The following is a 26965-nucleotide window of genomic DNA, read 5'->3' on the forward strand; positions in this document are numbered from 1 at the left end:
ATCTAGAGTTAGTCCAGTTTTTTCCTTTCAGGTATATTAATGTTAGATATTTATTTTCTACCTTTTTTCCCCTCTGAAATACCTCATTTAGGCCATGGCCCAAAAGGAAGACATGGAAGAGAGAATCACGACTCTGGAGAAGCGCTACCTCGCGGCGCAGCGTGAAGCCACATCTGTGCACGACCTCAACGATAAACTTGAAAATGAGATTGCAAATAAAGATTCCATGCATCGACAGGTGACGGGTTCCACAGACCTTTGTCTGGCTTTAATGAATTTTAGTCAAGTGAAAGACCTTTTTCCCGGGCTGTGGAAAGTTTGTATGATATTAGAATGTTGTGTTGGAGAGCATGGGTCACTTCAACTTAAGGTTTTGATTGTTTAGATTTTGGTTTAACTTGGAGCTCTGCTCCTTGGTTCAGTCTTTGGTTTTGGTTGAAAGATAATCTGTTGCTTGTTGTTAACATTTCTTGCAAAGAATAGAGGGTGGTGAAGGACTTCACGGCCAGTGGCCATTTGCTGGTACCTGGAGACAGTGGTCAGTGGTGAGTCTAGGAATGCAGTCTGGGCCCAGTGCTGCGATGCCACTGTTTAAGTTGCTGCCTGCAGGGCTGACATGGGCGCTGGTTCAAGTCCCGGCTGCTCCACTTGCAATCCAGTCCCTGCTAATGCTCCTGGGAAAGCAGCAGACGATGGCCCAAGTGCTTGGGCCCCTGCACCCACTTGGGAGACCTGGATGGAGTTCTTGGATCCTGGCTTCATCCTGGTCCAGCCTTGGCTGTCGTGGCCTTTTGGGGAGTGAGCTAGCAGGTGGGCGATCTCTTTCTCTCTCTCTGCCTCTCCCTCCCTCTCTGACTCTGTAACTCTGCCTTTCAAGTATATAAAAGAATCCTTTTTTTTTTTTTTTTTAAATGACATTTGGGGGCCAGCGTTGTGATGTAGCCAGGAGTGGCACCACCTGTGATGCCAGCAGCCCATATGGGCATCGGTTCCTGTCCCGGCTGCTCCACTTCAGATCCAGCTCCCTGCTAATGGCCTGGGAAGAGCTGGAGCAGATGGCCCCAGTGTTTGGGCCCCTGCCATCCACATGGGAGACTGAGGAGGCTCCTGGCTCCTGGCTTTGGCCTTGCCCAGCCCTGGCCATTGGCGGCCCTTTGGAGAGTGAACAAGTGGATGGAAGATATCTCTCTCTCTCTCTCACTCTCTCTTACTCTGACCTTCAAATAATAATGAATGAATCTTAAAACAACAAAAAAGAAATGAAATCTCTGGTAGGAGTTACTTGTTTCTGGGGTCTGGTGAGCCGCATGTACTCCTATTTCTGTGTAGCTTCTGGACATCAGGAGTTAGCCAGAAAAACCACATCAGGCTTCTTGGAAATCAGTTTGGTCTTTTATAAAGTATATTGTTCTACCAAAAAGGGAAGTAAGATGTCAGGCAGCCACTGAAAGTGCTGTGTGCAGTGACGACAGATGAGAGGCAGACAGGGGTGGCCGTGCCCGATCCAGCGTGGCGTGTCTGAGGGTGTGGGGTCTCCGTGTCGTAGCGTGTGTTGGCGTGTGTGGAGGTGAGTACACTGGGTAAGGAAGAAGGCTGTGTGGAAACGGGCAGATATGTCAGGAATCTGAGCTTAGATGATTCTTAGAGTTTTAAGAAATCTTGTGAAATTTTCTGCATTGAAAATTTTTTTAGAAGAAAATGGTTTTTAAAGAGTACTCACAGAGAAGTAAGTTGACAGCATTTCTTTCTTTTTTTTAATGTTTATTTATTTATTTGAAAGTCAGAGTGTCATAGTTACACACACACACACACACACACACACACACACAGAGAGAGAGAGGTCTTCCATCTGATGGTTCACTCCCCAGATGGTTACAACGGCTAGAACTATGCTGATCCGAAGCTAGGAGCCAGGAGCTTCTTCCGGGTCTCGCACGTGGGTGCAGGGGCCCAAGGATTTGGGCCATCCTCCACTGCTTTCCCAGGCCACAGCAGAGAGCTGGATAGGAAGTGGAGCAGCTGGATCTCGAACTGGCGCCCATGTGGGATGCTGGCGCTTCAGGCCAGGGCGTTAGCCTGCTGCGCCTCAGCGCCGGCCCCAACAGCATCTTGTCACGTGTGTTCTCGGAAGGTCTGTATCAGGATGAGAGCCACCTTTTGGCTCACACCTGTGGTGTCTGCTGGGAGCAGGGTCAGCCTCGGCTTGGTCCCTGCTTGCCTGGAGCGTTTACTGCCCCCTCCGTGGGTGAGATAACCAGGCCTCCACGAAAACTCCTTTTCCTTCACGTCTGGGAGCCTTCAGGTGTTCAGAATGGGGGCTTCAGGAAGTTCAGGCAGATGGGGTCGAGCGGCAGTGCAGACAGGTGTCCGGCTTAGGGAAGATGTTGGGGAGGACACCGAAGCCTGGCTCTTCGCCCCAGCTTCTTGCTGCTGCAGGCCCTGGGAGGCAGCGTCGTGGCTCCCGGCGCTGGGGTCCGGCCACGCACAGGGAGACCTGAATTGAGTTCCCAGCTCGTGGCTTAGGTCCTGGCCAAGTCCTGACTGTGTGGGCATTCGGAAAGTGAATCAGCGCATAGGAGCTCTCGGTCTCTGTCTCTCAAAAAAAAAAAAAAAAATTCTGTGAACTTTTTGAAGCCCCAAATACTTTGGCAAGAGGCGTTTTGCACACTGCACTCAAGCCCAGAGGTGGGCGTGTGGTACTGCAGCAAGAAAAGTCCCCTCCCCCCGCAGCTCCCAGAGCAGCCGGGCTGCCGTGGTGCTGCCGTGGTCTCTGTGTGTGTGCGTTTCTGATGGAGACGGCTGAGCGCTGACGCCTGTGACGCTGTGCTCTCTTCGTAGACTGAGGATAAAAACCGCCAGTTGCAGGAGCGCCTGGAGCTGGCGGAGCAGAAGCTGCAGCAGACGCTCAGGAAGGCAGAGACGCTGCCCGAGGTGGAGGCGGAGCTGGCCCAGCGCGTGGCAGCACTGTCCAAGGTGGGACCTGGGGCGCGGTTCTGCTGAGCTGCCGGGACGCTGCCCGGGACTCCTTCCTGGCCCTTGCTCGTCACCCTCCCTGGGTCGAGGCCCCGCATCCGTGGGACAGTCTCACCCCCACTTTTGTGTCCCTGAGCCCCTGGTCTGCAGGTGTCCTGTCTGTCCACAGGAGCGTGCTGGACACTGCTGCCGGGACTCTGGTCACCAGCTGCGAGCGTGGGATAGAGGCCTGGACAGGGCCAGGGTTTCTGTCTTTTCTGTCAGGAGTAGGAAAATGCCTTTCTTTCAGAGACAGGATCACTTGCGCTAGACTTTTGAGCAATTTCAATTTTCAAAATCTGTTTTTAAGCCACCTTCATTCATTGGTTTGGCAGCTGTTGGGAGGCATGTGTGGCACAGTGCCCTGCCCTGTCCTGCTCAGGGCACACCTGGACGGGGCAGCCGCCTGGGTGGGGGAGGGCTTAGAGCTGCAGGGTTGGGCACAGCCACCCGCAGCCAGAGCTGTGGGAGGGGCCGAGACAGACACGGGGCCCTGCAGGGGAGGCAGCGCCGGCCCGGCCCTGGTGTTCTCCACTCAGACCTGTCCCTTGCAGCAGGCGGGTTGCTGACAGCTGTCACGGAGCCCGTCCTGCATCCGCGATGCGCGGTCACGGGTTGCTGACAGCTGTCACGGAGCCCGTCCCGCGTCCGCGGTGCGCGGTCACGGGTTGCTGACAGCTGTCGTGGAGCCCGTCCCGCGGCCGTGATGCGCGGTCACGGGTTGCTGACAGCTGTCACGGAGCCCGTCCTGCGGCTGTGATGCGTGGTCACAGGTTGCTGACAGCTGTCACGGAGCCCGTCCTGCGGCTGTGATGCGCGGTCACGGGTTGCTGACAGCTGTCACGGAGCCCGTCCTGTGGCCGTGATGCGCGGTCATGGGTTGCTGACAGCTGTCACGGAGCCCATCCTGCGTCTGCGATGCGTGGTCATGGGTTGCTGACAGCTGTCACGGAGCCCGTCCTGCGTCCGCGGTGCGCGGTCACGGGTTGCTGACAGCTGTCGTGGAGCCCGTCCCGCGGCCGTGATGCGTGTTCACGGGTTGCTGACAGCTGTCGTGGAGCCCGTCCCGCAGCCGTGATGCGCGGTAACGGGTTGCTGACAGCTGTCGTGGAGCCCGTCCTGCGTCCGCGATGCGCGCTCACAGTCTCGGTCTCTTCTCTCCTGTTGCCTTTCGCTGTCGGCTCTGTAGTCTGCCCTCTTGTCTTCTGGGAGCTCTGCTGCTCAGGAAGCTAAGCTGCCCCACCTCACCTCCAGGCTCAGGAAGGTAGAGCCTGCCCGTGCCTTGCCGCCGCTTGCTGCTTTCTGCTCTCCGTGCTGGCTAACCGGAAGCGGCCCGAGCCGGGGCGTGGGCGTGGTCAGCAGCACTGCCCTGCCTCACGGGCCCAGCCGTGCGGCCGCAGGGCTGTGGCGGTGGCTGTGGGCCCGCGGTCCACCCGAGCATGGTGCTTGTGGCTGCTGCAGCAGGAGACGGCATGCCGCCACGGAGGGCGGGGCAGGAGCCCCGCTGACCTTGTCTTTGCCGACAGGCTGAAGAGAGACACGGCAACATTGAAGAAAGGCTGCGGCAGATGGAGGCGCAGCTGGAGGAGAAGAACCAGGAGCTGCAGCGGGTATGTGTTCCGAGGGCCCGAGTGTGGGCTGTGGCTCAGGCCCGGGGCGGTGGGGCCTCTGTCCCACTGCCCCGTCGTCTGCCGCCCTGCTGGCTCAGGTGGGGCTTGTCCGTCTCCACTCCTGTGTGCCCTGATTGCACAGGAGTGAGTTGTCTGCTGATCCGTTTGCCCCACTCACTGGTGGTTTTATGTCCATGTTGGTAGCAGCAGGGGAGTGCTGAGATGAGAGCGGCACTGTAGGGGATGGGAGCCCCGTGTTCAGGACAGCTGCTTGCTCATCCAGCAGCCCAGCATGGGAACCGCTGTGGGCACTGTGGTGCCTGGCAGGGCCCCTAGAACAAGCTTGTGGTGCTGGCCCGGGACCCCAGCGTGTGGTCCTAGAAAACCAGTGCACTCGCTTAGAAAGTGGCCCTGGGGTCCCGAGCTCAAGTCAGAGGCGTCTCCATCTCACAGTGCTGAACTGCTGCTGGCCGGAATGCTTCCAAGCAAGAAGAGTGTGGTGACTGAGGGAGCTCAGCGGAGGCCTGGCAGGTGCACCCCAGGGGGTTCCCTGGAGGAAGTGAGTGAGTGTCCACAGGGGACATCCAGGGGAGAGAGAGGGAGACTGGCCCGTAGCCAGCTGCCACCAGGCCTCGTGCTTGGGGATGGATTTCTCTGGAAGAAGTGAGTGGAGGGAGGTGGCCTGACGCATCTGACAGTGGAAGCCTGCACCCCTCCTGCAGCCTGCTTTGTGACAGTACAAAGCTCTTAGGTTTTCACCAGAAACTTGTCGTCTTGATCCTGCACGGCCGAGGCTCAGCTGAGCTTCCAGGAAGTGATGGCTTTGCCTCCTGTTGAGAGAGCATGCGTCTAGGCCCTGTCCCAGGCGTCCGTCACTGCTGTCAGACTGTGGAGTCAGGAGGGAGCAGCGTGGCAGGGGTGTGGGCGTCCCTGCAGACCGGAAGTGCACATGGAGCTGTTTCTGCTTCATGAGGATTCTCTTGCTCAGGGAGGGCCGTCAGGTACTCTGAGCCTCGCCCGTCGTGCCGGGCCTCCCCGTGCTGACAGCTGCCGTGTGTCGGGCGTGTTCTGCCTGTTTCGTGTTTGTGAGAACAGGGAGACCTCCGACCTGCATCCTCCCTTGAGGAGACTGAGCCCGCGGGTGGGTCTTGGGGTTTCGGTGCTTCTGCCAGGCAGCGGGACCTCAGTGAGCCGGAGCCCACAGGTGAGCTGGGGAAGGAGGCCCGGCCACGCCACTGTCACTCCTCTGCCATCTGTGGTCCTGCGGGAGTGGGGTGCCAACAGAGCTTGTCAGCCGTGGCGTTGGCAGTGCTGTATGAACCCCACTTGCCCGAGTTTGTTACCACAGTTAAGGTCGCATAAGGTGGTGAGTTGTAACTTGTGAATATAAATGTCTGTGATGAGCCGTTTAAGCCATGTGAAGGTACGAAGCAGAATAGACGAGAGGCTTTCCGTTGCCTGAGATTTTTCAAAGCAATTTTTAACTTTCGCTTTGTGAATTAATTTTATCCCTGGATCCAGACCCAAGCTTTTATTTACCCGGGGGAAATTCTACCCGCGTGTAGAGCTGATCCCCTTCAGTGTCTGCCGGCTCCCTGTGTGTGAGGCGGCTCCCTAGCGTGGCTGCCAGTGACGGCTGTGACCAGCGGAGGTGGCGGGGCTGCCTGTGCCCACCTCTGAGACTGGCCCCTGAGTGTCCCTGCTCCTGGGGGCCGGATCTCGTCATCATGTCAGGCTTGCTGGGGACAGCCGTGGTTCGCAGCAGGATGGCGGCGTGGGTGTGACTCACAGCAGGTCCTGGAGACTCACAGGTGTCTGTTGCTCTTATTTTAGGCAAGGCAGAGAGAAAAAATGAATGAGGAACATAATAAGCGCTTATCAGACACTGTGGACAAGCTGCTTTCAGAATCTAACGAGAGACTTCAGCTTCATCTTAAAGAGAGAATGGCCGCTCTGGAAGACAAGGTAGGGTTGAGCCGCACCCCTGTCCACGGAGACGGTGCCATCTCCTGGGTAGGAGTGCGTGGCCGTGGAGCATGACCGTACGGGAAGTGGGGGTGGGAAAGCCCGCAGGCCTGGCAGCTGCGAGGTCCTTGCCTAGTTGTGGGCGTGGAAAATTGTTTCTCATTATTATTTTCTAGGACGAGAGCAGATCAAGGGTTTCTGTAAAGGACCAGATAACAAATGTTTTAGGCTTTTAATAATTGTGAGTAATTAAAGTAATGCCTTGCTAATCAGTAACATGCATAAAAGCAGCCACAGACAACACATTTGTAAGTGGATGTGGCTGTGTGCCAGTCAAACTTTATTCACAGAAATAGGCAGTTGGCTGGGCTTGGCCTTCGCTCTGTGTGCCGACCGTGCACGCAATGGAATCTGTTCAGCCCTCGCCCCTTTGTTGCCCTTGAGCTGGTGGTGAATTTCTGTCCGTTTGTAAACAACACGAGAGGAGTGTGCTGTGACGGAGAGGGTTTCTCTCATCAGCCAGAAGCGGACCTCCTTCTCTTTGCTCTTCTCTTGTGGTTTGGAAAACGTCTGAAGCTGGACTCCCAGTTCCCCCATCGTGGGCGTACACCGGCTCCCTGGCTCCCGCGTGAGGGGGTGGCCTCAGATCTGCCGGGCGGCGGCTGGGTCCAGACCTGACAAAGCCTGTCTGCACCGCACTGGTTGGAGTCTCCCTGAGACTGGCAGCCAGGGTTGGCCCTGCTTGTGACGGGTCCTCTGATTCCCAGGAGACCCGTGTGGGACACCACGGGAGACCACCTGAGCAGTGTTCTAGCGTTGCGTTTCACATTGGAAAGTTAATGTCAGGTTTGCTAAGTGACGATGAGTAGTAAAACCAAAATGAGTGTCAGTATAACCTTTCTGACGGATTACAGTCAACTGTATAGCGAACTCAGCGTGCCTGCATCGAGAGGCTGTCGGGAGGAGCAAGTTCTGTCCGACAGGAAAAGCTGTTGGCAGTGTGGCCTCCTGGCTGCCATCGGCCCTGCTCCCTGGGATGAGCACCTGATCTGTTCCCGTCCTGTCGCACTTCCGTGTTTGAAGAGGTTTGGCCAGGTTGTGTTACGTGGGACACTTCCATAACCCTAAAGAACTGTCTGTCTTTTCAGAATTCTCTATTACGAGAAGTTGAAAACGCGAAAAAGCAGTTAGAAGAAACGCAACATGATAAGGTACTCCGATCTTCTCCAGTTTGTTGAAAATCTGTGGGAACGGAGTTGAATTGATACATTCTGTCTGGTGACAATGGAGATGGGCCTCTGTGGCTGCTGTTGTCCGCTGGTTCACGGCACTCCTCAGCTTGTCCGTTGTTTTGAGTCTGTCAGTGGTGTGGCTCAGGGTTCTCAGTCCTGCCTGGGTGCATCTGAAGCTGAACCAGGAGCGTGACCTCTTCCTCACAGCCAGTGCGGACCTGCAGGGGCCCGTAGGGACCGCACACCTGACTTTTTCTGCTAAAAGAGATAGACATTGTGTCAGGATGGTATCATTATGTACTGAGGGCACTTAAAAAATTAATAAGAAATGAAATCGAAACACACGCACATTTTCTGTGAGGGTTTTCGAGTGCTCTTGTTGACATAAAACACTGCTTTTTGTCCTTCTGTTGGATGGAGTCTTGGAGTCCCTGTGTGCTCTGTGGTCAGAGTGATCTCCTGGCTCAGTTGCCACATGTGACCTGCATTACTGTCCTGGACGGCAGAGACCTAGGACCGGGGTCAGATGCACACGTGGTACAGGAGTGAGCCTGTGGTGGACAGAAGCTGTCGGGAACAGTGTGCAGACACACAGTGTGAAGTGACGGTTGATAACTGTCGGGGCATGCCATGTTCCTCCTCTTCACAGCTTTTCTGTGACGAGAGGTTGCTTCTTCCTCACGTTTACATAGTGACCCTGGGGATTCACAGCTGCTCCTCTGACCGTCACGGATAGGCTCACCTTCTGGGCACACTGGGTGCAAGTGGTTTCAAGCCTGACAGCACTGCAGAGTTGTGATGTTGGCTGTTTGCTGTCTTGTAGGATCAGCTCGTGCTAAACATCGAAGCCCTGAGGGCTGAGCTAGACCAGATGAGGCTGCGAGGTGCTTCCCTTCATCACGGGTATGGTATTCCCCGGCAGGGAGTGTGTTCCAGCGCCTGTTGTGCGTAACAAGGGCCTGTCCTGCTCTGCGTGGGCGGCGTAGCTGGCGTAGCTCATGGTCTGAGCACAAGGAGCCTGTCAAATGCTTAAGAGCAGGCTGGACGGAAGGGGAAATGGCATAGGCAACGCTCAGACACGGGGCAGTTCTGGAGGCGGGGAGACGCAGCAGGGCGGCACACTCACGCTGCAGGCACAGTGCAGAGCCCACCAGAAGGGGGGCGGTGTGGGTCAGGTGTTCAGTGTGGTGGTGAGGACACCGTGTCCCGTATCAGACATCCACCTGCTGCCAGTGCAGATCCTGGGAGCAGTGGCGATGGTTCAGGTAGTTGGATCCCTGCCCAACATGGGAGACCTGGATTGAATTCTTGGCCCAGCCCTGGCAGCCGAAGGCATTAGGGGTTGAACAAGCAGGTGGGAACCCTCTGTCTCTCAGATGGATTGATGGATGGACGGACGGACGGACAGGCATTTGTGGTAGTTGCACCTGCAGGGTGGGATTGCTAAGGGAGCAACTGCATGGTTGGGACTCGAGGAGTCCCTCACATTCGTGGGTTTAGTACGGTATTTGGGGTTTTGAATATTTTTAAGAGACTTTGGAGTGGAGCTCCAAAACATGATTTTCAAATCTGTCAAGATACGACTTTTTTTTTTTTAATATAAGCGTGTTTTTAAATATTTATTTATTTATTTGAGGGGTAGACTTACAGATAGGGAGAGACAGAGAGAGAGGGCTTCCATCCACTGGTTCATTTCCCAAGTGGCCACAACAGCCAGGGCAGGGCTGAACTGAAGCCAGGAGCCAAGAGCTTCTTCCAGGACTCCCACGTGGGTGCAGGGATCCAAGGACTTGGGCCATCTTCCACTGCTTTCCCAGGCCACAGCAGAGAGCTGGACCGGAAGAGGAGTGAGCAAGCAGGACTCAAACTGGCGCCCATACGGGATGCTGGTGCCGCGGGCGGAAACTTGGCTTACTGCGCCACAGCGTCAGCCTCAAGATACGATGTTGAACGGTGACTATAGGAGTGACCCCCTGGCCTGTGACTGAAGCTAGATAACTGCCCAGCACCTGTGCCCAGCGCACAGCCCGTGGTCCTGCAGTCCTGTTATCTTTAAGGCACCAGGGGGGCTTTTGTGTTTCTTTGCAGAAAATGGCCATTGAATGAGTTACATTTTAGTGTGAGTTACTGAAAGGGTTAACCGGTGCTTCTGGTCACAGGAGACAGGCCCCTGCCTGCAGGGGTGTGTAGGAGAGAGCAGGCAGCCCACGGAGGCCTTCCTGCTGCAGTGTGCTGGGAGGGTCTGGGGTCTCTGGACCGGCTGGAAAACAGGAGGAGGAGCAGTGAAGACAGAATCACAGGGAGCCGTGGCGGGACATTCACCCCGAGACTTCACGCTTAGAGAGGAAACGCGGCGGAACTGCAGGGCAGGTGGCGGCCCTGGCGGGGACAGGCTGGCTCGGGCCGTGTGGCAGAGGCAGGCTGTGGCCCGGGCAGCCGCTGAGCGGCGCGAGGGAGCGGGAGGCAGCTCTCAGTGCGTCACTCTCCTGTGGAAGAGTTCAGTGAGGAGGGGAAGGAGTGAGCTACGGTGTGGTTGAGGCTTGCCCGCGTTTGCCAAAAACGTGACCCTGGGAAGCCAGGTGACAGAGAGGCACCCTGCCCAGGAGGGAGGGCCCAGTCACCCTGGCTGGCAGGTCTGACCTCAGTGGCGCAGAGGTAGGTCCTTAGGTCCAGGAGTCAGGTGTGCAGCTCTCCCGTGGCTCGGGGAAGGTGGCTGGGAAGGGGGGAGGATAGAAGCTGACAGGTGGGGCCAACGCCACCCGTTTCACACAGTTCGACCCTTAAACCCGGTCTTTATGTTTTTGTGATCTTCCCTAGCAAGAAAAGTGGGGAAGAGCTGGGGTTGGGCTTGCATTAGCAGATGGGGTGCCTGGAGGGGACAGCTGCGGGGGCAGTCTGCAGGGCGTCGGATCAGGGGGTGCCGGTGATGCGCTCGCCTGACTCTGTGTGCTCTGGAGGGTGTCTCGGCCGGCAGGCAGGCAGCACTCGCCTGCTGCGGAAAGAGGGAGAGGAAGGAGAGGGCTGTGCACGCTTTGTCCCTCACATGCGAGCTGAAGGCTCACCCCGTCTGTAGGACGTGCTGGGGGCATGTGAGCTAAAGTAGGCGGGTTGGTGTGTCAGGCTGACCCAGTAGTGTGCATTGGGTGGAGCGTCCCGGGAGGCCTGTGCTTATACCCCCCAAGCAGACTAGTGGGTCCTGTCTTGTGAGATCTTTGAAGATTTGGGAGAATGAAGGTAGCCACCACCTTTCTCAGAGCACAAGGAGTTTCCTGGTATGTAGAGTTGAGACAGTGTAGGGTGGCATGGTGCGTGGGCTGCTGTGGCCGAGGTTGGTGGCCTGGTCTCTCCCACTCCCACATGGTCTTCCTAGGGCATGTGCTGTGGGAGCAGCCGGTGGGCACGGCTCCTCCATCTCGGCTGCACAGGCCCCCACCTCTCCCGGCGGTTCCTTCATGGGGCTGGTTTTCTGCTGATCACTTACACACAGCCCTGTGCTTTCGAGTCAGAAACAGCAGGGCCAGCCACGGCCGCCTGCAGCCGAGCTGGAAGGGGTCTGAAGCCGGAGCTCTGCAGGCAGAGCCGGGTGGCCTGTCCTCAGCCGTGTGAGAGCAGTTCGTGCGCAGGGAGGACTGAGATGCGTCTCCGTCTTCTGCAGGCCCAGTTGTGGCATCCTCCTTATTCTGTTGTGGTTTACGTGGGTTTGCCTCGATCCCAGGGCCGCCAGCTGCAGAGAGAGCAGGCGGCCGCCGTCAGGGCAGGAGAGGGAGGTGGCCTCCTTGGCGCCGTGCACCTTGTGGTAGGACGTGCTCCCAACCAGGTGGCTCTCAGCGGGACTAGCAGTCATGGAGCCAGTTTACTTTTCTTCTAACAGCAGCCACTTTCTGTTTTTTTTTCCTGTTTCAGCCGACCCCACTTGGGCAGCGTCCCAGACTTCAGGTTTCCTGCGGCAGACGGTCACACGGACGCCTACAGCACCAGCTCTGTGCTGCGGCGCCCCCAGAAGGGCCGGCTGGCAGCGCTGCGGGATGAGCCCTCCAAGGCAAGGCCCTGCTCACACCGGAGTCGCCAGGCTGTCCTGGGACTCTCCCGGAACACGCTCTGCCCCTCGCCCCACGCTTCTTTTTATGCTGGGACTTGACTTTAGGGAAATGGGTTTTTTTTGGGTTAACGTTTTAAAGAACAGAATTTCCAATAAGCTAGTTTCCTCACAGCTGCACTGTTAGTATGGATTTGAAGTAGTAATTAAAGGAAATGTGAGTGCACATTCACCCATCAGTGAGAAGGGTCCACAGGTGCCCCCTCCTCTCTGTTCAGCAGCGAGTCCGTGAGCAACTGGTTGGGTTAGGCACTGAACAGACAGGGCTGAAGCAGGGTAGATACACAGGAAAGGTGCTTATGACCTAGAGTGGTGTGTGCAGGGAGCCGTGTGAAGTGGAGCGGGTGTGGTGTGTGCAGGGAGCCGTGTGAAGTGGAGTGGGTGTGGTGTGTGCAGGGAGCCGTGTGACAGTGGGTGTGGTGTGTGCAGGGAGCCGTGTGACTGGGTGTGGTGTGTGCAGGGAGCCGTGTGACAGTGGGTGTGGTGTGTGCAGGGAGCCGTGTGAAGTGGAGTGGCTGTGGTGTGTGCAGGGAGCCGTGTGACAAGTGACCGTGTAGTTTTTGGGTAGAACACAGGGGACTCCCGGTTCTCAGTTTCTATCGACTCACGAGCTGGCCCGGGGTCTGGCGATGTTGTAGGTGTCAAAGCTCAATGAGTCTGGCAGCCCGAGGTGAGGGCCTGTTGCCGGGCTGTGTGAGGGTCCTCATAGCCTGGTGCTGCATCGTCAGCTCAGGTTCTCAGTGAGAGGGAGAAGGAAGCTCAGAGCCTCCCTGGCCCTGTCTTGAGAGTGTTGTACCTTCCCTTCGAGTGACTGAGCCCCCAGCCCCCAGGGCATTGCGGGAATCACCGTCACCCCTAGAGGGAGGTGGTGGCAGTCACTCTGAGCCTTCCTTGTCGTGAGATAGCAGTGAGCGGGGCGGGGAGCTGAGCCTGGAGTCGGGGGAGCAGTACAGGTGTTCAGCTGGGTGGCCAGGGAGATGTCACTATGGGGACCATGAGCGTGGCCTGAGGAAGAGGGCCGTATCTCAGCCCCTGTCACGCAGTGCCACCAGGACGGCTGGGCATAGGGTAGCATGAAGAGCAGGTGCAGGTGACCACAGACGGTCAGGGCTGGAGCTGAGCCTCAGCATGCAGGTGGGCGGGCATCAGGCAGGCCCTGGGGTAGTCCGTGTGGGAGGCTGGAGGGCATTGTAGCACTGAGAGCCAAGCGTAGCATCCTGAGTGTGCAGGGGAGGGTAAAGGCACAGGCAGGAAGTATAGAGTCATGCAGGGGTGGGTAAAGGCAAGGCAGGAAGTATGGGATTGTGACCGTGCAGGGGTGGGTGAAGGCACAAAGCAGGACGTGTAGGGTGAGGTCACCACGTGGGTGCCCCTTGGTAGAGTCGAGGTTCTTGGATGGAGCCTGGGAGTTCCCAGCTTGGAGGTCAGACGGGTGGAGGGGAGTCGGTATGAGATAGAGGTGAGCAGTGCCACAGGCTAGGAGGAAACCAGGAGATGGAGTTCTGGACAGGACTGGCTGAGAGGGGCAGCTGGCTGATCAGATGGACAGAGCCGCCACCAGGCTTTAGCGGTGTGGCTCTGCTGCGGGGTCAGGAGGGTGGGAGGGGAGGAAGCGCAGGAGCCTCGAGAGGCTCACTGGGAGAAAGCAGCAGGAGGGACAGAGGGAGGAGCCTGGGGCACGGCGGCAGGGGTTTCAGAGTGCGAGATGGGGGAACGCCTTCTTACACTGATGCGCATGATGGCAGACGTTGGTAGGTGAGCCAGGGGGTGAGTGTTGTGCCCAGGAACGGGGGCTGCCTCCCGAGGGGGCAGGAGGAGTGCCGGAACACAGGTGTGACATCCATGAAATGGGAGCAGGGCCCCCGGCTGGGAGTGAGCAGGAGGAGGCTGTGACGGAGCCGCACAGCCCCCAGCTGCCAGGCTTGTGTGTGTGCTCTGGGCAGAGCCTTGCTGCGTGCCGGGGCAGCAGCCCGTGGGCACCAGGAGGCAGCCTGTCCAGAGCCGTGCTCCTGGTCTTTGAGCTGGCTTTCGCTGCCTGCTTTTCTCAGTGCGTAGTCCCAGCCCAGCAAGGCAGGATCTGGAAACTCGGAGTAGGTGCGTGTCACGGGGAGCACTTGCAGTCCTGCGGTGAACCTCGGATGTGACGGATGTGGACTCAGTATGGTTCACTGGGGCCTGGCTGCTGTTCAGTTTCCTGTTTGTTTCCACTGTCCTCGCCCTGTGGTGAGTGGAGTCGGTGAGGTGCTGGTGTCCACGCTGAGACACTACAGGGGCAGCCTGGTGATGGCTGGTCCCCTCCTCCATTGCTCAGAGACTGCTTGTCTACGTGGGGTCAGCGGCCCATACCCATGACCCTTTTTTCTAGCTCTGGGCTCCCGTTGAGAAGGTTCTGGGTTCCTGAGAGGTTGCTGTGGTCTGACAGTGGGCTCTTGTTCGCAGGTACAGACTCTGAACGAGCAGGATTGGGAGCGTGCCCAGCAAGCCAGCGTCTTGGCCAATGTGGCCCAGGCCTTTGAGAGTGACGTGGACGTGTCTGACGGTGAGGATGACAGGGACACCGTGCTCAGTGCAGTGGACCTGTGGTCGCCCAGCGGGCAGGCTGATGCGCAGACGCTGGCCGTGATGCTGCAGGAGCAGCTGGACGCCATCAACAAGGAGATCAGGTGTGTGCCCCCGACAGGAGCGGTCAGCGTTTGCTCTGCGCGCCTCGGCCAGAGAGCCCTCAAGTTCGGGGCGAAGAATCTGACGCTGGGGGGCCAGCATCGTGGCACGGCAGGTTGTTGCCTGGATTATGGAATGCAGGCCACCAGGGCGTTCCGGACAAGGGGCCAGTGCTTTGGTGCAGGATGTTGTGTGAAGTGAAGGGGTTCGGTTCCTCTTTCCAGAAGCCAAAGGCACAGCGGGAGAGCACCATGAGACCCAGGCCCAGCTGGGACAGAACCAGAGCCAGGAGGGGCCCAGCTGGGACAGAACCAGAGCCAGGAGGGCCCCAGCTGTCCCAGAGCTGCCGTAGAAGAATGGCGGAACTGGACACTCCGAGAAGGGCTGGTGGCCTGACTGCCCAGGGCGGGGGCAGGTGTGCACCCCTGGGAACAGGAGGAGATGCCTGGGCGAGCCTGGGTGAGAAGCAGTGGCTTTCCGTCCACCGGCCACCACCAGGCCGTGGTGCGACTTAGGAGACACGTGAGGGACCAGCCCTACAAGCAGAAGTTAGAGCTGTGGTGGACAGTGAGGGCAGAGCAGCTTGTCCCCTGTCCTGGCTGGAGCTGTCGCCTGACAGCGCATGTTCAGGTGCCTTCCCCGGAAGAAGTGTATGTCCCACCTACGCGTGTGCCCCCCCTGTGTGCCAGAGCACGTGTGCTGTCGTCAGGGCAAGGGCTGTGGTGCTTGGGCCCTATGGGCTCACTGTGTGTCTGTTTGTTTATTTATTTTGGCAGGCAGAGTTAGAGACAGAGAGAAAGGTCTTCCTTCTCCGTTGGTTCACCCCCCAAATGGCCGCTACGGCCGGTGTGCTGCGCCGATCCAAAGGCAGGAGCCAGGTGCTTCTCCTGGTCTCCCATGGGGTGCAGGGCCCAAGCACTTGGGCCATCCTCCACTACACTCCTGGGCCACAGCAGAGAGCTGGACTGGAAGAGGAGCAACCGGGATGAAACCTGGTGCCCCAACTGGGACTAGAACCCAGGGTGTCGGCGCCACAGGCGGAGGATTGGCCCAGTGAACCACAGCGCCCGCTCACTGTGTGTCTTGTAAGGGTTTTTCCTGAGCAGCTCTGTTGGCAGTTGTAACGGGAGAATCGCAGAAGGCAGCCAGGGTGGAGTCCATTCTGGGACTCCCTTTGCAGGGAGGAGGAGCTCGGTGGTGTGACTGGGGTGTCCTGTGTTTGCCCCCCGGGCTCGACCCTGAGCCTACGAGCATGGACCTGTGGAGCTGTGGCTAAACTTCCTGCGGTGGAGCCAGAGCAGGTGGGAGTGCCTGAGGCAGCGCAGGGAAGGCTGGTTGAAGAGACGGCGGCAAGAGCTGGGGCACTTTGTAAACTGCGCGGCTGCCAGAGCCCGCCGCTGGGGGAGGCCCGAGGCCCCAGAGGGTTCCTCACCACCAGTTTCTAATTGTAACCATGTATTGTTTGGCAAAAGTGACTTTTTTAAACATAACAGATTGATGTGGTGTAGAGGCCCTGGTCCTGCCCGTTGACTTGTAGATTTTCCTCTGTTAGTGATAACCAGAAGTATGAATGGAACATTTTTCCTTTAAAAAGATTTATTGGGGCCGGCATCATGGCATAGTAGGTTAATCCTCAGCCTGCAATGCCGGCCTCCCATGTGGGTGCCAGTCCAGCTCTCTGCTGTGGTCTGGGAAAGCAGTAGAGGATGGCTCAAGTGCTTGGGCCCTGCACCCACGTGGGAGACTGGAAAGAAGCTCCTGGCTCTGGGCCGGCACAGCTCCGGCTGTTGCGGCCATCTGGGGACTGAACCAGCGGATGGAAGATATCTCTCTCTGTCTCCACCTCTCACTGTCTGTAGCTCTACCTCTCAAATAAATAAATAAAATCTTTAAAAAATTTTATTTATTTGAAAGAGTTGCAGAGAGGCAGAGGGAGAGAGACGGGTCTTCCATCTGCTAGCTCACTCCCGAGGTGGCCACAACAGCCAGTCAGAAGCCAGGAGCTTCTTCCAGGTATCCCATGTAGGTGCAGGGGCCCAAAGACTTGGGCCGTCTTTGTCTGTTTTCCCAGGCCATAGAGAGCTGGAGAGGAAGTGGAACAGCTGGGTCTCAAACCGGCGCCCATACAGGATGCCAGCACTGCAGGTGGCGGCTTTACCTGCTATGCCACACAGCACCAGCCCCTGAATTGAACTTTAATTGGGAGGGTTGCTAGAACATTTGTGTATTTTATTGTTAGACAAGTAATTACTGGTGTAGTCAGGTAGCATCAGGAAGTTGGTGTAGGGGTGTTTGTCTTGGTGGCTGGGGTGTGCCTGGGTTTGAGTCTCAGCTCCCGCTAGTGCAGACCCTAGGAGGAAGCAGGTGACCCAGGTAGTTGGACCCCTGTCAGCCACATGGGACGCTGGGATTGCTCCCAGCTTTGGCATAGCCAAGTTCTGATCATTGCAGGCTTGGGGAATAAACCAGAAGATTGCAGTTCTGTCTCTATGTGTCTGCCTCTTGAATTACCAAAAAAAAAAAACCAAACAAACAAAAAGTAGAAAATGGAATTAAAAGATAAGTTTATGTGGGTGCAAAATATTTTGAAATCAGTTTTTACAGAATATTTTTTAAAATTATTTTATTTATTTGAAAGTCAGAGTTAACAGAGAAAGGAAAGGCATAGAGAAAGAGACAGAGAGAAAGGTCTTCTACCCATTGGTTCACTCCCCAGATGGCCACAATGGCTGGAGCTGAGCCGATCCAAAGCCAGGAGCCAGGAGCTTCCTCCAGGTCTCCCACATGGGTGCAGGGGCCCAAGGACTTGGGCCATCTTCTACTGCTTTCCCAGGCCAAAGCAGAGTTGGATCGGAAGAGGAGCAGCCGGGACTAGAACCGGCATCCATATGGGATGCCGGTGCTTCATGCCAGGGCTTTAACCCACTGCGCCTCAGTGCCAGCCCCTAGAATATGTATTTTCATGAACTTTTTGAAGTACTCTTTAAAAATTTATTTACAGGCCGGCGCTGCGGCTCACTAGGCTAATCCTCCGCCTGCGGCGCCGGCACACCAGGTTCTAGTCCTGGTCGGGGCGCCGGATTCTGTCCCGGTTGCCCCTCTTCCAGGCCAGCTCTCTGCTGTGGCCCAGGAGTGCAGTGGAGGATGGCCCAAGTGCTTGGGCCCTGCACCTGCATGGGAGACCAGGAGAAGCACCTGGCTCCTGGCTTCGCATCAGCACAGTGCGCCGGCCGCAGCGCGCCTGCCGCTGCGTGCCTGCCGCTGCGCGCCTGCCGCTGCGGCCATTGGAGTGTGAACCAACGGCAAAAGGAAGACCTTTCTCTCTGTCTCTCTCTCTCTCTCTTCTCTCTCTCACTGTCCACTCTGCCTGTCAAAAAATGAAAACAAAAATTATTTACAAAGGCAAAGTTAGAGAGGGAGGGAGGGAGGGAGGGAGGGAGGTGTCTTCCATTTACTTGTTCACTCCCCAGATGGCCACAAAGGATGGAGCCAGGCCAGGCCAGGCTGAAGCCAGGAGCCAGGAGCTCCCTCCTGGTCTCTTACGGGGGTGCACTCAAGCACTTGGGCCGTCTGCTGCTGCCTTTCCAGTGCATTGGCTGGGAGCTGGATGGGAAGCGGAGCAGCTCCGGGGGCCCCGTCATTGCAGCGGGCTGAGTCCTCTGCCACGTCACCAGCCCCTGAGACTCCTGCCTTAACATTGCTGTTCTGGGGCTGGCGCTGCGGCATAGTGGGGCACGCTGCCACCTGCGGGGCTGGCATCCCATACGGGCACCAGTTCGAGTCCCGGCTGCTCCACTTCCCATCCAGCTCTCTGCTGATGTGCCTGGGAGAGCAGTGGAGGATAGCACAAGTCCTCAGGCCCCTGCACCCACGGAGGAGACTCCACAGAAACTCCTTGCTCCTGACTTCGGTCTGGCCCTAGAGAGGTCCAGACCTCTCTCTCCAGTTCTCCCTCTCTCTGTATGCAGCTCTGCCTCTCAGTTTTGGTATATGTGCTGCCGAAGCGAGCACTGTAACTCTACCTCTCAAATAAGTAAATCTTTAAAAAAAAATTACTGTTGGTCATCCCTGACACTTGGGAGAGAGGAGCACTCATTTGGAATGGTAGTGAATGTCCGGTTGTTGGCGTGAACCTGGAAACCCAGCGGAGGCCAGTAGGGGACTCTGTCAGCCGATTCGGGTTTGAATGTGAACCTGAGATCCGTGGGTTTGGGGGCCTCACTGAGCGTGAGTTCCGGGGAGGGAACGCCTAACGGCTTTTTGGGCCAGTTTTTTGTGTCAAGAGCTCCTGATTTCTGGCGGAAGAAATCTGCAGGTAAATGCGCAGCTTTGTTTCTAGAACAGAGGAGATAAAACTTGCAGAGCTGGACTGTGTCAGTGTGCACTAAGCGAATGCTCAGTTGCAGCCGTACAGCACCTACAAAGTGCTCATCTAGATGTTGGGGTTACGTCAGCGGAGCACCACGGACGGTAGCTCAGCCGGCGCACTGTGTGGCCTCATAGTCACAAGTTAAAGGTGGCAGGGACCGAGCAGCGCAGCATGAGCACGTTGGTCTCTGCTGGTGAGGGGGTGACGGCTCTTGCTTCTGTTTTAGGTTGATCCAAGAAGAGAAGGAGAACACGGAGCAGCGGGCAGAGGAGATCGAGAGCCGAGTCGGCAGTGGCAGCTTAGACAATCTTGGTCGTTTTAGATCAATGAGCTCCATTCCCCCCTACCCTGCTTCCTCGCTGGCCGGCTCCTCCCCTCCAGGCAGCGGCCGCTCCACTCCAAGGAGGGTTCCTCACAGCCCCGCCCGGGAGGTGGACAGACTGGGCGTCATGACTCTCGTAAGTACCTGTCTCTACCCGGGGGCCCTTCCTGCAGCCCATCTGTCCTGTGTCACAGACACTGGGAATTTGCTTCTTTGTTTGTTTGTTTTTAAACTCAGAAGAAAATGAAGCACATTTGTTATTCTGAGAGGTTCAGGATTTCGAAAACTACTTGATAATGTGGTTATTCCACCATGCCAAGTTAGATTTCAGGTCTGCACACCAGCTCAGCAGGCCGCCACGCGTTTGTGTGAGTCCAGGTGCGGTTTCTGTTTTCCGGGGATTAGTAGTTGAGGTAGAGAGTGGTGCACAGCGCGGCGACCAGAGAGAGAGTGGAGAGAGACAAGTCCAGACAGGCTGGGTAGGTTCTGCCACACTCGGGGACAGCGTGCACGGCTGAAGGCCGCAGTCCTTCCCTGTGCGTCAGGTCCAGGTGTGGTCCTGGGTCAGCTCATGTCCACAGCCCCGCTTTCTGACCACCTCTGTTGTTGTCTCCGTGGCCAGCCGGCCGTCAGGGGTCGTGGCAGCGTCCGCCAGGTGTGTTACCTTGTTGGCTTGGGAATGATTTGCGTCCTTAGCTGCTGAATTGATGTTTTAGTCCTCGACGGTTTCCGCTGCTGCTTCTTCGCAGAGCGTTTGTGAACGTTCACTTTCGCTGGCGTGGGAACGCGGCCGGCTGGCAGTCTGCTCGCAGGCGTGGCTGCTTCCTGTGCCCCCTGGTTTGCTCTGTTGTGTTAGCCGTCTGCAGCATCGTCTCTGATGCAGACCCAGGCCCCTCTGGTCTGTAGCTGTCCCTCAGACGGCCACCAGGACAGTTCCCGTAGCACGCACACGTGCCCCAGCAGCTGTGGGGCTGACTGGATGGGATTCCGGGCTGGATCATACACTTCATAGTCTTTGTTTCTAAAATGTAGTTTTTTCTCCATAGTGATAAATTATCACTAACGTATCACTGTATAACACATGTGTATGCAGGCATGATATAGGTGGTTATGGGTGTTTTTACTCAAATTGTGTAGGATGACATAATTCACAAAATATTTCTATATAAAGAAATACGCTAAGTGTAGAATTAACAGAAGCTGTACACAACAGTATTCCTTCTGGGTTTGATGATTCAAGACTAAACTCATCAACTTATTGAACAGACCATTTCTTCATTAAAATATCTTAGATCCATCATAGGATGCCAAGATTCTACCTGATACTGTGCTAGCTTTTGTTCTTATATATTTTCACAGGATACCTTGCTTTAAGCAATAAATTTATTTTTGAGAAGTTGTAAGTCAAATTCTAGGTAAGGATTTTACATTAATGTCCAGTAGATTATTAACTAAACGTAGGTTTGTTCAGTTTTATAATACATATTATAAAGATTTTCACATCGATTTGAGTGATATCTTAAATTACAGCATGTTTTCTATTAAAGAAGACAAATCGTAGAGAGATTTGGCTTGGAATATACAATTATTAGACCCCTTTTATAGAATGCCATATTTTAATAAATCGCATATGTTGAGATATAATTTTATTTTTCTGAGTATGATTGCTAGTGTTTGGCTAGTAAATCTTGAATAACTTATTTAAATTTTGTAGTGAAAAAATTTTGTTTCCAGTTACGTTTTCTGTAAATCCTATTTCACTTCTGTCTATCCTGTCATTCCTGTGTTAATGCATTTGCCTGTATTGATCCTTGCATTTTTAACTTCAAAGTGTGCAGTAAATCTGGTTTTTCTTCATTTCTTTGCATGCACCTGTCAGCCTAGTGATTTAAGGAAACACCGTAGAAAGGTAAGTTGCGTAGTCACTGCCCCTCCTTGTGTCTGGTAGCGTCTCGAGGAGCCCCCTCCCCTCTCACAGCACACTGCGGTGTCCCTGAGCCGGGTCAGGGACGGGGGTGCTGCTGTGTGCCGAAAGCCAGGCTCTGTGAGAAGTGGCGCATTCACGGGACCGGGCGGGCGTGGGGCTCCGCTCTGCTGCCTTTCCGCCTTAGCCACTGCGTGGTATTTGTAGCAGGCACAGTATTTTTCACAGTTGAAGTTACTGGGGAGGGGACTAAGATTTTAAGTTTGGGGAAGAGCAGCCTTGATGACGCTGCCTGGTGCGTAGTGCGCTTCTGTGGGGGTGAGGGCAGGCTCCTGTGCCGGCTCTCAGAGGTCATGCCGGCAGTGCGAGGTCTGGGCTCGAGCGCTGGGCCCTTGGCCGCTTCCCCACCCAGCCTGCCTTTTCTGCAGCAGCATCTCCACCCAGGGAGGCATAGCGTGACCTTCTGTGTGTTGTCCCCGAACTGCAGCCCTGCACCACTGCCGCGCGCGGTCCGCTGTGCACCCCTGCAGCCTGCTGCGGGGAGCAGACTCCGCACACGCCCAGTGCCACACAGCAGTGTGCTGGGCTGCTCGGCTGCTCGGGCCCCGGCGCCTGCTCGGCCACGGCTCGTGCGTGACTGCGCTGTCACCTGCCTGCGCGTTGGCTCGGCCCCTGTCAGCGGCCCCGTGTGCTTGTCAGTGCCACAGCTGCCCACACGGCGGCAGGGCATCAAGCACAGCCTTGAGCCCACTCACTTGTGTTTGGCTTGGGTTTTTGGTAGGAAGATTTTCTTTTCTTCTTCTTTTTTAACACTTTATTTATTTATTTTAGAGGCAGAGTTACAGAGAGGGAGAGACAGAGGGGTTCTCCATCCCCTGGTTCACTTCCCAAATGGCTGCCATGGCTGGAGCTGAGCTGATCCAAAGCCAGGAGCCAGGAGCTTCTTCCAGGTCTCCCATGTGGGTGCAGGGGTCCAAGCACCTGGTCCATCTTCCACTGCTTTCCCAGGCCACAGCAGAGGGCTCGATAGGTAGAGGAGCAGCCAGGACATGAGCCGGTGCCCATATGAGATGCCTGCACTGCAGGTGGAAGCCCAGCCCACTGTGCCAAAGCGCTGGCCCAAAAGATTTTCTTAGTGAAGGGGGTGGTGGTTGATTTATGCTTGGGTACCTTGACCCCTGGTTACCTCAGGGTGCAGCCTGGCGACTGTGAGGAGCTTTGTGATTGTGAGGGCTACAGCAGGGGCGTGTGGAGTGACGCAGCCCAGGGTGACGGCTGGTCTCTGGTTGTGAGGGCTGCAGCAGGCGTGTGTGGAGTGACAGCACAGGGTGACGGCTGGTCTCTGGTTGTGAGGGCTGCAGCAGGCGTGTGTGGAGTGACAGCGCAGGGTGACAGCTGGTCTCTGGTTGTGAGGGCTACAGCAGGGGTGTGTGGAGTGACAGCGCAGGGTGACGGCTGGTCTCTGGTTGTGAGGGCTACAGCAGGTGTGTGTGGAGTGACACAGCACAGGGTGACAGCTGGTCTCTGGTTGTGAGGGCTACAGCAGGGGTGTGTGGAGTGACACAGCGCAGGGCGACGGCTGGTCTCTGGTTGTGAGGGCTACAGCAGGGGTGTGTGGAGTGACACAGTGCAGGGTGACGGCTGGTCTCTGGTTGTGAGGGCTACAGCAGGCGTGTGTGGAGTGACAGCACAGGGTGACGGCTGGTCTCTGGTTGTGAGGGCTACAGCAGGCGTGTGTGGAGTGACACAGCACAGGGTGACGGCTGGTCTCTGGTTGTGAGGGCTACAGCAGGGGTGTGTGGAGTGACGCAGCGCAGGGTGACGGCTGGTCTCTGGTTGTGAGGGCTACAGCAGGGGTGTGTGGAGTGACACAGCGCAGGGTGACGGCTGGTCTCTGGTTGTGAGGGCTACAGCAGGGGTGTGTGGAGTGACAGCGCAGGGTGACAGCTGGTCTCTGGTTGTGAGTGCTACAGCAGGGGTGTGTGGGGTGACACAGCCCAGGGTGACAGCTGGTCTCTGGTTGTGAGGGCTACAGCAGGGGTGTGTGGAGTGACGCAGCCCAGGGTGACGGCTGGTCTCTGGTTGTGAGGGCTGCAGCAGGGGTGTGTGGAGTGACGCAGCCCAGGGTGACGGCTGGTCTCTCGTTGTGAGGGCTACAGCAGGGGTGTGTGGAGTGACACAGCGCAGGGTGACGGCTGGTCTCTGGTTGTGAGGGCTACAGCAGGCGTGTGTGGAGTGACGCAGCCCAGGGTGACGGCTGGTCTCTGGTTGTGAGGGCTACAGCAGGGGTGTGTGGAGTGACACAGCGCAGGGTGAGGGCTGGTCTCTGGTTGTGAGAGCTACAGCAGGGGCGTGTGGAGTGACAGCGCAGGGTGACAGCTGGTCTCTGGTTGTGAGGGCTACAGCAGGGGTGTGTGGAGTGACACAGCGCAGGGTGACGGCTGGTCTCTGGTTGTGAGGGCTACAGCAGGGGTGTGTGGAGTGACGCAGCCCAGGGTGACGGCTGGTCTCTGGTTGTGAGGGCTGCAGCAGGGGTGTGTGGAGTGACAGCACAGGGTGACGGCTGGTGCAGACTAAGGGGACTTGGCTGGCCTTTGCTGCTTCCTGTTCTGTCAGTGCAGGGGTGGGTGGGAGGCTCCAGCACTGCTTTTCACTGTGGAGAGCAAGGGGCAGATGCTGGCTGGGCTGTGCAGCCCGGGCCTTCGCGAGGGAGGTGCCACTGCGTTGTTGCAGCAGCTCGCCCGTGTGTGCTGCTCCCTCTCCTGTTCATTTTTTGTCTCTTTTAAGAAAATGATTGCTTTAATAGGACTTTGAAGCTGTTAGGTTTTCCGTTGTTTTTTGTTTTGTTTTTGACAGGTAGAGTTAGACAATGAGAGAGAAAGACAGAGAGAAAGGTCTTCCTTTTCCATTGGTTCACCCCCTAAATGGCTGCCATGGCTGGTGTGCTGCGCCGCACCGATCCAAAGCCAGGAACCAGGTGCTTCTCCTGGTCTCCCATGGGGTGCAGGGCCCAAGCACTTGGGCCATCCTCCACTGCACTCCCGGGCCACAGCAGAGAGCTGGCCTGGAAGAGGAGCAACCAGGACTAGAACCCGGCGCCCCAACCAGGACTAGAACCCTTGGTGCCAGCGCCGCAGGCAGAGGATTAGCCAAGTGAGCTGTGGCGCCAGCCAGGTTTTCCGTTGTTGAGTCGTAGCTAGGATAGCCTTTTGCTGCTCTGTGGTTGTAATTAGGCTTTGGGAAAGGATGTGGAATGTATCCACTCCGACTTAGGGTGATGTCCTCATGGGCTGAGCTCCACTTTGCCCAAATCCTCTTGGTTCTTACCGAGCTGCTGTGGATCGATGGACTCCGCAGAATCCCATTAAAGAGATGGGAAGTTAGTCACTCCACACACGAATGCTTGCCAAGTACGAAATCTAGTCCTACTTCACAACCGGAAGACACGTGCTGCCTGTTCCCTGAAGGGTTAATCTGTGGCTGGTGCTCCGGCCCCTGCCTGCGGCCACACACAGGCGCCCACCTCCCTGCGAGAGGGAGAGATCTCATGATGGTGGACCTGGGACTCCCTGTTGCAGCGAAAGGCCGAAAGGGGAGCGTCCCACCCACACGCTGGGAAATGAGACCACACACCCAGCACCTCCGTGGTGGTCCCAGCTGTTCTTTGTCTGTAAACCGCCCCCACCCCCAGTGCCCTTGACAGTCTTGCCCCGGGGGTTTCTGCCCTCCCAGGGTTCTGAGTGGCACGTTATGTCCTGTCTCCACGTCTCCGCCGTGAGCGTCATGCTGTCTGGGGTGGATTCTGATGGATTTGCTTTGCTTTCAGTGCCTGTCCTCATGACGAGGTGCCAGGACGTCGGGAGGGCAGAGCGTGGGCCACGTGTGCCTGCCACGTCAGCCCTTCCCCGCCTTGTTCACGGGAGACGGCTGGGTCTGGGCTGCGTGGTCCTGCGTCCCGCGAGCAGGACGGCCCTTCCGAGGGGCGTGAGTGTAGTCTGGCTCCTTGTGCTGGCAGAAGTAGATCTCGTGGGTTTTCAAGCGAGCCGATGCTTACAGCTGGAGCCTTGGGTGATCCTGAATGCGTGCCCCTGTCGCCCTCAGCTGCCAGCCTCCCGAGAAGAGGTACGAGACGACAAGACGACCATCAAATGTGAAACCTCCCCCCCCTCTTCCCCACGGGCGCTCCGGCTGGACAGGCTGCACAAAGGGGCGCCGCACTCGGTCAGCCAGGAGGACGTCAGGGACATGCGGAAGTAAGGAGCGCCCCCACCCAGCAGCCCCTGCGGCGGGCTGCCTGCCCTCCTGGGGCCGTGCTGAGGCCTTGAGGGAGGTGCACCTCTGTGTGGGAGCAAGGAGTGAAGCGGTGCGGGTGGCTTTGAGAAAGCCTCCACTCTGGAGCGCACGGTCCGCTGCCTTGGGAAACCGCTGTCCTCGGCTGGCCAAGGGGGAGAGCGCCGTGTGGGGTTTGGCGCCGCCGAGAACGCCCTCTTGGGCCTTCAGCAGTGAGTCGTGGAGAGCTCCGCGTGGGCTGCGCCGTGAGCTGTTTGTCCTGGTGTGCGTTCCTTGCCGCGTTGCCAGGCAGCCCGTGTGCTGCTCTTGAAGCTCCCCCTCCTTGGCCAAGGACAGTTGTAGCCAGGGAGCTCATGGGAACTGCTTGGGGGGGGGGGGGCTCTGCTTTTTCTGGGTCTCACGGTGACCGCTGTCTGCTGGTGCTTCTCGTGACTGGCCTCGGAGTGGCTCTCACTGGCCGAGAGACAGATGCCCCGCGAGGGTGCGGCTCGCTGGGCCTCTGGCATCAGCTGATTTGGAGTCCGACCCTCGGGAGGGGAAGCTGCGTCAGAGAGAATCTCATGTTCCCAGAAGCCGGGTTCCGTGCTAGCCCCGCTGGGAGCCTGCCTGGACCGCACGCGCTGCACGGAGCAGAGGAGTGCAGAAGACACTGGCGGGGTCGGGTAGGAAGACTGAAGGCGGACGTCAGAAGTGCGCAGCGTCCTAGTGCAAGCAGTGGGGTGTTCTCTCGGCTGAGCGCGTGTGGGAATGACTGCTTTCCTTGAAGCTCCACAGGCTCCCAGGACGGCCCCGCGAGCAATCCCAGCAGCAGCAACAGCAGCCAGGACTCGCTGCACAAAGCCCCGAAGAAGAAGGGCATCAAGTCCTCCATCGGCCGCTTGTTTGGCAAGAGAGAGAAGGGCCGGCCTGGACAGACTGGCAAGGACGCTTTAGGGCAAGGTGGGTTGGCTTTTCAGCAAACTTCCTGACGGTCGGGAGGGGCTGTCTTGTGTGTAACTGGCACCTCCCACCTGGTGCCACACAGCAGGGGCCCCGTGTTCTCACGAGGGTGCCCGTGTGAGGCCAGGAGCCGTAACGCGTTTGTCCCGAGTTCAGCCGCTCGTAGAGCATGTGTGGTGCCTCCTGGACACTTTTGTGTTGGTGCCTGATGGGAAACTTAGCTCTGGAGAAGAGTTAAGTGTGTCCCATCACGTTGACGCCCTCTCCCTTCCCCTGTCCTGCGTCCTCGCAGCCGGTGTTTCGGAGGCAGACGGCTCGTCCCCAGATGCCATGGGCCTGAGCAAACTGGGCGGACAGGCTGAAAAAAGCCGCAAGCTCCAGAAGAAGTAAGTGTTCGTTATCTTCCCGTCTCGCTGGACAGGTTGCAGTTGGTCCTGATTTCTAACTAATACTCATTTACTGGATGTGAAACCTGGCTATGTACGGACAACCTGCGTATCCACAGGTTCTGCATCCAGACTCAGCCCTTCACAGTCAGAGTGTTT

The 26965-nt window shown here is 57.1% G+C and overlaps 1 protein-coding gene across 18 annotated transcripts in view; it reads left to right on the forward strand.

Moving 5' to 3' along the window:
• Positions 1 to 26965, forward strand: part of PPFIA1 (PTPRF interacting protein alpha 1) — a 104353-nt gene that overhangs the window by 55713 nt on the left and 21675 nt on the right. For 7 of the 18 annotated variants that reach the window (XM_070061187.1, XM_070061318.1, XM_070061265.1 and 4 more), the window contains exons 8-21: positions 92 to 238; positions 2839 to 2973; positions 4202 to 4276; positions 4539 to 4622; positions 6456 to 6587; positions 7736 to 7798; positions 8643 to 8722; positions 11723 to 11858; positions 14355 to 14578; positions 19172 to 19403; positions 21147 to 21176; positions 25293 to 25444; positions 26248 to 26420; positions 26713 to 26806. In XM_070061187.1, the coding sequence (XP_069917288.1) occupies positions 92 to 238; positions 2839 to 2973; positions 4202 to 4276; positions 4539 to 4622; positions 6456 to 6587; positions 7736 to 7798; positions 8643 to 8722; positions 11723 to 11858; positions 14355 to 14578; positions 19172 to 19403; positions 21147 to 21176; positions 25293 to 25444; positions 26248 to 26420; positions 26713 to 26806 (1757 nt within the window). The remainder of the gene's footprint in view (positions 1 to 91; positions 239 to 2838; positions 2974 to 4201; positions 4277 to 4538; positions 4623 to 6455; positions 6588 to 7735; positions 7799 to 8642; positions 8723 to 11722; positions 11859 to 14354; positions 14579 to 19171; positions 19404 to 21146; positions 21177 to 25292; positions 25445 to 26247; positions 26421 to 26712; positions 26807 to 26965) is intronic. The other 11 variants (XM_070061524.1, XM_070061688.1, XM_070061771.1 and 8 more) reach the window with 3 other exon arrangements.

This window comes from Oryctolagus cuniculus, chromosome 1 (genome assembly GCF_964237555.1).
Source record: "Oryctolagus cuniculus chromosome 1, mOryCun1.1, whole genome shotgun sequence".
In the NCBI taxonomy this organism is placed as follows: domain Eukaryota; kingdom Metazoa; phylum Chordata; class Mammalia; order Lagomorpha; family Leporidae; genus Oryctolagus; species Oryctolagus cuniculus.